This window comes from Cololabis saira, chromosome 10 (genome assembly GCF_033807715.1).
Source record: "Cololabis saira isolate AMF1-May2022 chromosome 10, fColSai1.1, whole genome shotgun sequence".
In the NCBI taxonomy this organism is placed as follows: Eukaryota; Metazoa; Chordata; class Actinopteri; order Beloniformes; family Belonidae; genus Cololabis; species Cololabis saira.
The window spans coordinates 31,505,614-31,515,639 of NC_084596.1; the positions used below are offsets into that span (position 1 = coordinate 31,505,614).

At 40.1% G+C, this 10,026-nt stretch overlaps 1 protein-coding gene across 5 annotated transcripts; it reads left to right on the plus strand.

Annotated features, from left to right (window-relative positions):
• Positions 1 to 560: 560 nt before the first annotated feature.
• Positions 561 to 4,564, plus strand: oprk1 (opioid receptor, kappa 1). 5 transcript variants are annotated; one of them, XM_061731180.1, is made up of 4 exons: positions 561 to 802; positions 2,067 to 2,419; positions 2,654 to 2,665; positions 3,606 to 4,564. In XM_061731180.1, the coding sequence occupies exons 1-4, from the start codon at positions 561 to 563 to the stop codon at positions 4,142 to 4,144; spliced, it is 1,146 nt and encodes a 381-aa protein (XP_061587164.1). In that variant the 3' UTR covers positions 4,145 to 4,564. The 5 variants fall into 5 exon arrangements, with proteins under 5 accessions (XP_061587164.1, XP_061587163.1, XP_061587165.1 ...); XM_061731179.1 differs by lacking the exon at positions 2,654 to 2,665 and adding an exon at positions 2,865 to 2,876; XM_061731181.1 differs by lacking the exon at positions 2,654 to 2,665 and adding an exon at positions 2,878 to 2,895 and having other exon boundaries at positions 3,615 to 4,564.
• The last annotated feature ends 5,462 nt before the right edge of the window (positions 4,565 to 10,026 follow it).

Genomic DNA, 10,026 nt, shown 5'->3' on the forward strand with positions numbered 1-10,026 from the left:
AATCTTTATGAAAAACAAACTGCATTTTCAACTGCCTGTGATGCATGTAGTGAGAGCTCTTCTTCTGGCTGTCATGTCTGTTGGCTCAGCGTCTGATGTCACTGAATGAGCAGTGCGGGCTTCCAGTGCGCACCTTCGGGGGCGCAGCGGTGGCACAGGCTGTGAATGTTCCTGCTCCTTCACCACCAACCCCCAAAAACCCGTCATTTCTGGCAAACACCCCGCATCTGGATTTCAGACTGAGGTTGTGCGTCCTAAACCAGACTCCTACACCAGCTTGCTGTATTTGAAGGAACTTTTTGAAGGCAGGAAAAATAGGTGAGGTGGTGTTTGCACTTGGGTGTGATGTCCTTGAGCGCAGGCTGTTGCGCTGCACTTATTATTATAATTCTTTCCTCCAATTTAGATTTAAATGTCTATGCCAAATGCAAAACGTGCATTCTTCTTTTTTTTGTTCTCATTAGAAGCCAACGCTATAAATTCAGCTGTTTTGGCCGAAGTTGAGCGGTCAGTTTCCGCCCAGCATCATCATCAGCAGCAGCAGCAGCAGCGGCAGCAGCATGGAGAGCGGCGTGGTGCGCATCTTCCAGGAGGACAGGTGTCCCTCGGGACAGTCGGGGGAGTGTATTCCCAACTTCACCTGGCAGCCCGGATCATCGGATGTCTTCAACTACACCAATGGCACCTGGGACTCCGAACTCGAGCCCATGTCGCCCATCATCCCCATCATAGTCACTGTGTACTCGGTGGTGTTCGTGGTGGGCTTAGTGGGCAATTGTTTAGTGATGTATGTCATTATCAGGTGAGTTTCTTTCTTTGTTATGTGTGTGTGTGTGTGTGTGTGTGTGTGTGTGTGTGTGTGTGTGTGTGTGTGTGTGTGTGTGTGTGTGTGTGTGTGTGTGTGTGTGTGTGTGTGTGTGTGTGTGTGGAGGGGGGGTCATTTGTGTTGAGATAAAAATGTGTCATGTTAACCTTCACCTGCATCCATGTCCGTGCACAGGGCCACAGATTAATTATTACACGCATCAAGAGGAAACAGGAAGCCTAACACGAGAATATAATTACATTTATTTACATATATATTGGATTTTCTTTGGTTGCGTCACTGTTTTCTCCCGTGAGCTCATGGATATATTTTTGTGTTTAGGTGTTAGAACGGTTTGGGTGGAATGCAATGTTTTTGTCTCCAGTGTTCGGCATCAGGTGTTTCGTGTTGATTGTAAAAAATGTTTTTCATAGTTAATTACAAATTAAGGGAATTTTAATTGGGAGATGAAAAATTATTTGCTTCGTTTTTGTCACTTTGTGCAAGTGTAATCCATTAAGATAATACCATGAGACAAAAATTAAATGGAAGGCTGTTAATAACGGAAAATAGCTTCAGTAAAAATAAACATTTACACTTTTACATGATTTGGCACAATGTCTAAATTTATGTCTTCTTTTAATTTGATACCAGCAAAATCTTAAAGAAATACTGGAAATTTAAATTAATTAGATAATACAATTAATCCCAAAGGGAAAATACTTTGTTTTAGAGTAAATTACTTGGGAATAAAAGATAGCTAGTTACATTATTATAGGTACATTGTTGGTGTTATTGAAAGTCACAGAGATCATCACAGCCGCTTTACCGTGTTGCTTCTTTCCTCTGGCAACAACTATAATAGGTGAAATAATAGGTAAAATAGGTGAACCCTCTCAGTGGACAGCACAGATAGAAACGTATACAACAGTACGACATCTGGGGTTCAGAGGTGCTCCCTCACAGTCACATGTCCAAGATTACATCATCTATTGTTAACATGCACTGCAGTACTCATGCCCACTTCTGTTAGCCTTTGTTTGTCCAACATAGGCTTTGTGTTTGGGGGTCATAGTGAAAACATATGGATCCCCATTTTTCCATTTCAAGCCGACTCTGTATCCAGATATTCCAACTAGCCCAGATTGGGTTTATATGGACATGCTGACAGTTTTATTTTTTTTATTTTATTTTTTTTTTTTAATTTTTAACATTTTTTAAGACATGCTTGTACCTCTTGCTTACTTCATTCTTGCTGTAGATACACCAAAATGAAGACAGCCACCAACATCTACATCTTCAACCTGGCTGTGGCCGATGCTCTAGTTACTACCACCATGCCCTTCCAGAGCACCGACTACCTGCTCAGCTCCTGGCCGTTTGGGGAGGTGGCGTGCAAAGTCTTCATCTCTATCGATTACTACAACATGTTCACCAGCATCTTCACCTTGACCATGATGAGCGTGGATCGCTACGTGGCTGTGTGCCATCCCGTTAAGGCCCTGGATTTCCGCACTCCTATGAAGGCAAAGATCATCAATGTGATCATCTGGGTGCTGTCGTCAGCTGCTGGGATTCCTGCCATGGTGCTAGGAAGCACTAATACCAATAACGGTACACTGACCTTCCATTGCTTGACAAACTTACTGCCTCACAAGATCTCACAGAGGAATTTCTGCCCATACTATAATAGTTTTGCTTTAGTGTGGTTTGTTGGTCCCGGTTACAAAGGTTTTTAGACTAACTCTGGGTCTGCCACAATAGCTTTTGTGCACATTTTCATGGTTGCAAAGGTATATTTTTTTTTAGACACATTGGGGATTATCTTTTGTGTTTGGATAGATGGAGTGGGTGAGCCCAGTTTGATGGCTATTAAGGGTGATTCACCACAACATTTCCTACACATGCTCCACTGAGAATGAAAATGTTTACCTTTATCTTTCAGTCCCTATTTTTTCCTTGTTATTCAGGGAATTTTTTATTTCATACCCTTCTTAAATACATTAGAACAGTGCAGTGATTGCATGTTTTATAACAGAGTTAATGTCATCTTTATCAGGTAAGTATTTTAGTCAGTGACCACATTATTAGTTTTAGGAATCTATCAGTGTAGTTGGTTTATCACTACATAATGAATGACAATAATCAACCTAAAATAAAAAGTCTAACACATTATTTTAGGTGAAATAAATATTTTTTTCATTCAAGTGCATTAAAGAGCACTTGGAATGTGTCAGGAGTTGGTAGATTAGGACCCAAGCGCAGGAGAGATGCAGGGAGGCAGGAGTTCCAAAAAGGTGATTTATTTATGCCAAAAACAAACCAAAAGCGCTGCAGAGCAGGATTAATAGAAACACAAGTGCTTTAGCCAAAAAACTGGACCTGAAACATGGAGGGATCAAACAGTACGGACCGGCCGGGAGCAAGGGAAAGACAATATACTCAGAAGGGTTGACGAGACACAGGTGCAAACAATCAGGGCAGATGGGAACCAGGGAAGTCAAGACAGAACTGAAACACAGACACGGGTTTCAAAATAAAACAGGAACTGCCCAAACCGTGACAGGATTGCATATAAAGCTTCCTATATTAAAATAACTGCAATCCAATACAAGTTTAATTTTAATAATTATGATCATTATTGTTATAATTTAAATTCAACTTTGCATACATTGATTAAAAATGTACATTAAAAGGGCGTTTTAACTCACCTTTTCTTCCTGTGACATCAACACTATAGCAGTGGAAAAACCAACTCGTGAAATCTGCTGCACTCATGCTATTTTTCTGTAACTTTCAGGGACTACAGAATGTGCTTTACAGTTCCCAGATCCCTACACCTACTGGGACACCCTGATGAAGATCTGTGTCTTCATCTTTGCCTTCGTGGCCCCGCTCATAATCATCACCGTCTGCTACACGCTGATGGTTTTGCGACTAAAGAGCGTGCGCCTCCTGTCAGGCTCTCGCGAGAAGGACCGCAACCTGCGTCGGATCACCCGTCTGGTGCTGGTGGTCGTGGCCGTCTTCGTGGTCTGCTGGACACCCATCCACATCTTCATCCTGGTCAAAGCGCTGTCCACCAACGTCCCCGAGACCACCGCCGTCATGGCCGCCTACTTCTTCTGCGTAGCGTTGGGCTACACCAACAGCAGCCTCAACCCCATCCTCTATGCTTTCCTGGATGAGAACTTCAAGAGGTGCTTCAGAGACTTTTGCTGCCCAGGACTGCAGGGACACAGTGACTGCCAGGGAGTGAGCAGAGTGAGAAGTACCTTGCGAGATCACACCTACCCCACCGAAGCTCGGGGGGACATGAGACAGGCCAGGCCCGTATGACTAGAGATGAACACCACCTCTAGGCCTTGCCAGAGCTGGGAGGACTCCAATGATCTGTGTTTGACTCAAGTCACCACTGCCATCTGAGCAGAGAGTCTTATTGTCAATGAACCTCATGGAAATACTAAAACCAAACATGGTTTGACATTGATGACTCCACCAATACTCTCCTTAATGAATCAATACCCTACTGCAAATAGTTACTGGAAGACTGAAATCCACAGCAATCGAATCACTCTTTTCAATTGAGTAATCTTAGATTTATATCTAAAGACGGCATGGATCACCCTCCTTGAAGTTGGCCACGTTGCTACCAGACTTCTCAAATAGAGCCCACTGATAAATCCAACAGTAGCCATGTTTCCATGACAGATTGGCTGCAAAACCTCCGGCAAGCGATATTTCAAAACAGTTAATATAACTCAAAACTCGAACGTGAGAATAGCTGCGTTTCTATTTTAAGTCATGATGTGCAAAAAAAGTAATGTCTCTCCTCTCATAATAAATGGCAGAATCTTGTTAATTCTATAAGGTTCATTTTTATTTCTTTAGCCACTATAGGGCCCAGAACCATGTCATAGTGGCCTGTTAGTACAAGTATCAATAAGTCATATTATCTTTAAAATAAGATAACTTATGGTTGATTGGCTCAAAGCTCGCATAAATATGTGGTTATTTTTTAACCTGATGAGGTACATAAAAAATATACTCCCTATTACGGTGGCCATGGATACGCAATATAGCTATGGAGACTAAAACCAGATTGTAAAAACTTCATTTCTGCTGCAGAATAGGACATCGTAACGTGGAGGTCAGTGGAGCCCGACTGTATTTGGAGCCATCACAATAGTTTAAAGCGACTTTCTGTGGTTTTTGTGGATTTTAGAGATGAGATAGTCCAAGAGAAAAGACAGCACTTGCTAAAAAAAAGATACAATATTCTTTCAAACAAAACTGAAACTGATATTTTTACACAAGACTTCTTTCTGTCGCTTTTATTCAAATGATTAAAAAGTACTGAGACAGTGACAAACATTATTACTTTTGGTTTTTTTTATGGGATTTGTTAACAATAAGAAACATATTGTATATTGGCATCATTCTCTTCCTTTGAAAATACATTTAAATTGAAAACATTTGCTTAGGGGATAACAGCCCAGTTAGAGTCTAAATCGTTGTATTTTATCTCATAGTTTAGGATATTTCTTCTGAAGAAAAAGGAGGGACTAGGACTTGTCAGAATATTTTTTAGCATTACTGGTATACAAAATTAAAAGATGTCCACACAAGACAGGTTTTTTTTTACGTGCAGTTTCTTTACCCTGACCTGTATATTTACCTGTGAATAATGACAGAGCTGTAAAAGGAACTGTCCCTGTTTATTGATGGGGTTACATCATGAACATTGTTACAAGCAACACTTTTACGCTGACTGTGTTTCGTGTGAATTGTAGTTCAGTGCTTTACATTATTGTAGATTTGTGGACCCATACCTCTCAGGGATGATCCTCCAGACTGAACTGCAGTATTTCCACTCTGATCAGATGATTGACTGTGACGAGGCTTCATTGTGAAAATGACAGCCACCGTAATTTAAGATGAACTCAGTCCTTTAAACTGTTGTGCCTGGCAGTGCTCCGCACCGCCGAGCATTTTCAGCTGCGGCTCCGACTGTCAGTGAGGAGAAGATGAATACTTGTGCACAGTGTCATCATGACATCTCCACATCTAATCTGAAACCACAGCTACGTGGTCAAAGGGCAGCCAAACAAGAAAAAAAAAAGATTTTATTCCAGTGACATACATGTAATACAGAATGTAGGTAAGTGAGACTTTTGATGTTAAATCAGTTCAACTCGATGCTTGCTGTAAGTTTCTGCTCAACACTTCATTTTAACAACTGGAAAACTGTGCATTTGTGAGTGTTCAGTACATACTGGTACATGTAGATGTAAGATCAGGTCTAAATCTAAATGTGAACATCCAGACTTTTCTTCTTTCTGCATCCTCTTGGGCTGTTTTCTTGGATGAAGCAAGACTTTTTAACCACTAAGAAACAGTGAACAGATCCAAAGACAGAACTTCTAGATATGTGGTGTATAAGGAATCTATTATGTTCAGACTACTTAAACTGCTGTTTTTTTGGGTCTATCTTGCGGAAAAGCATTTACGTGACTTATGTCTTGCTTTTTCTGATTCGTAACAGTTAAAATAGTCAACTTGATTTAATTAAATATCACTTTTGACACCGGGCTGACTATAAATATATGTATCTATTATAAGGTTAATATACTACAGTACTTTTGGCAGACAAGCTGTTTTTGTGCCTTGTTTGTGTGCCTTCTGCCTTATAACTGATGCACAAATAGTCACATCCATTTAGACGTTTTTTGAGTCTAAAGCTTGACGTTATTGTAATATTTATTATATGGGAATAGGCTGTTAGCTTGGCTGTATAGTGTTTCTCTTAATAATTATTCTCAATATGTACTGCAGCCTGACTGCATCAATTCTGACTGTATTCGTAAGCAAAATATCTGCTGACGTCAGCCCAAGTCTGTACCTCATGTGTGTATAATGTCCTGCAGCTTCTGTATCTGTTGGGTATTTTGCTGTATATTTTAACTTTGAATGTCAAGACATGCTTCATGCATGCACAACTAAGTCCTAATAAAGCTGTAAAATGGAAGACTGGGTGGTGTGAAGGACACCTTGCTAACGAAACCCATGTGGGTTCCAAGAAGAAAAATGTGCTTCCTGAATCAGCCGTGAAATTAGGACCCATCTAACAACTAATTCTGTTTTTCTGTCTTGTTCAACAGAAAAACTCTGTTCAACCCACGTGTTACAGCGGTGTTGTTCATGGTGTAACACTGACTGAAACAGAGGTCAAAGCCTTTATCGTACTAATTGTAAGGGCTATGTGATGTTTGGCCTTGCAGAGAAGCTGTAAATGAAAATCGAGTCCTTGTGTGAAGAGCTTAAGGATATTTAAAATCGCTTTCATCCACATTCACTCCCCAAGGAGATTTGCTTCCAATGGCACAAATATGTATAATATTAGAGTACTTAAGCAGCCTGGACATTAGTCACAGCTAATTTCTCCCAATGGTTCAGTCATTATTGCAGCTAACTCCACCTTGATGTTCCCTCTAAGCCATTCACATATGAAGGATTTTGTGGAAAGCACTCAGACATGTGGAGTGGATGATGCTCTCAAAAACATACAGGTGTTTTTTTTTTTTTAAGTCAGCAGGTGCTGCTTGATGAGATGACTAAGTCCACAGTTGTGCGATACTTTAGGAAAGAGTCAGCTCAAGTCACAATTAACAGCCAGGATCATTTATACTTGCACATTTTTAAATCTAAAACAGTGTATTTCAAGTTTATCCGTAATGATACATCTTCTGTGGATGAGAGTGTGAGCATGCATGAATGTTTGTCTCCAGTTACCTCTGTGTCGACTTCTGATGGACTGGTGGCCTTTCCGGACTGTACTCCACATCTGGCCAAATGGCAGATGGAATATGCTTCACTAACTCAGAATAGGAGAAAATGAAAAATGGATGGATGATAAATCTCCATGTTTGTGCCCCTAACCTCAAGATGTCGTTTCAGGGTACCTTTCCCATAACCGAAAAGCTTCCACCTTCATGTGAAGTGCCATTGACGTGTTTGATGGCTCTTCACGCAGTCGATGACTTTCCTGCCCTGCACTGGTACATTTGCATATTCAAGCTTGGCACGGGTTTTCCTTTTTTTCCGTGGCCTTTGAGATTTGTTGTCACCCTTTCGTCTCCTGTCAATATGTGAAGTGTTAACCTAATTTTCTCCATGGCGAGGTGAAGATGCTCTGGAGGTCATGCTTTGCAACCAATGTTTTTTTTTCTCCCTGAAGCCAGTACTGAGCAAAAAAAAAGGGAAAAAGCTGAGCAAACCCAGACAACCATCCACATATCCATCATGGACCAAATATTGATTTTAGTTCAGCTTTTCTATTATCCCTGGCTCTCAAGGCTGTAACCTATTTCAGCACAAGGTTATGAACTGTGTGTCACATCTAGTCCATACAACACATACTAAAACCCACCTTTGGCCCAAGTCTGGCCCATATAGGACTTCCCAAATGCCATAGCTGAGCCATAAGGGCCAAAGGCAGCCCAGATAATATTGTGAAGCACAAACAGAAATGATCATGTTTTTGTTTTTCACCTTATTTCAAATTACTCAGCATTAGCAACGATTTGCATTTCATCTTACATAAATGATCAAATGTTAAGTAGAAAAAGGCATGAATAATTTCTAAAAGTAAATTCTGAAAATATGTCAAAGAGAAGGGAAAAAAAAGACCCTGAGAGCAACTTTGTGAAAAGCTTTATACTCTGATGGACATGCTGGAAGTAGCTACCCGGTCTGACCTCAGCGCTGCACTCCCGACGAATTTCTATTTCATTATTACAGTTCTCAAATCCGTCCTTTGTGACCAGCTGGCATACATGACATCGTTCAAGACGAAGCAGCGCTCTTTACAGCAGCTGACAGCCCTAATGGTGAACAGATAAGAGGGATTCTCAGAGGTCTGAGAGGCAAAATTAAATCAGTCAGTCTTCTGGGTGCATTGATGAAGCTGTCCACCGTAATTACCAAGATTACTTCCTTTTTTTCCTGCTCTCAGTTCCTGTCTCTCAAGATGCATGTGAAATAACAAGTAATTACGCAAAGCAGGTTGGGCTTTCGTTCATCTTCAGATTCAGATTCAGACGACTTTATTTATCCCTTTGGGAGGTTCCCTCGGGGAAATTGACAGTGTCATAATTGACAAGTGTCATATTAAGGATCCAACTGGCTTCACTGCTTGAAAGAAAAACTATCCCACATGACTGGCTGCATAAGTCGCATGCTAGTGAGCCGAATAATTGGAAAAATAATGTTTGAATATGCTATTTAAGATAACTTAAGATAAGCCATCTATTATAAACAGTTTATGAGTTGGAACTGATGAAATTATTTGTTGTTCATGAATGAATGTGCTGCTTCGAAAAAATCAAGTAATCAAGACTTAAGATGTGGACGATTTCTTTTTGCTCTTGCTGGTTTGTCTGTCACAGTCATCCAAACATTGACCAATGGATTTGAGTTCAAATATTCTGCACACTGGTCTAAGATGCTGGGACACGCTGGACCAGGACAAGCACCAAAAAGATTTTTTCTTTCTCTAAACCCACAAGGATCTCACAAATGCAGGCCCGTAATTAAAGTTAAAGAAACATCTGAAAATCTCAGTTGTTTTTGTTTGCTGTAGCCCAGGAGTTCTAGAAATTAAATCAAGGAAATTAAATCAATGAAAATAAATATACATTTTGTTATTTTTATTTATTTATTTATTTATTTTATTTATTTATTTATTGGTTTATTTGACAGGGACAATGCACATCAATAAAAACATTGCTGTAAATGTGCCAGAGATAGCCAAGAGGCTATTTTTCATCTGTAGTCCCTGGACAGATGTAAGAATACAAAAAAGTACAGAAAAGATACAGAAAGTACAGAAAAGTACAAAAGTACAGAAATAAAGAAAGGCGCAAATTAAGTTTTAGTGCTGACAGAGCTGAGTATTAATCAACCATTTCTTTAAATGAGCTCTAAATAAACTGTATGTGTCCAGTTCTCTGATAGTTGCAGGGATGGAGTTCCATTCTTGTGCAGCTTTAACAGAGAATGCAGACTGACTGAAAGCCCTTTTTCTGAGTGGAATAATACAATCCCCTCTTTTTAACTAAAGCAACAAACTTGTTCTTGTCACTTAATGTATGAAGCTGGATGAATTGATGGTTTTCTCTGTCAATTCATTTCAATTCAATTCTATTTATAGCGTCTATTAC

What these genes read in the sequence shown, in the direction of transcription:
- oprk1 (XM_061731180.1), top strand. Translation starts at nt 561, where the DNA reads ATGGAGAGCGGCGTGGTGCGCATCTTCCAGGAGGACAGGTGTCCCTCG. An exon ending in GTGATGTATGTCATTATCAG is followed by an intron (nt 803 to 2,066) that starts GTGAGTTTCTTT and finishes TTCTTGCTGTAG; the next exon opens with ATACACCAAAATGAAGACAG.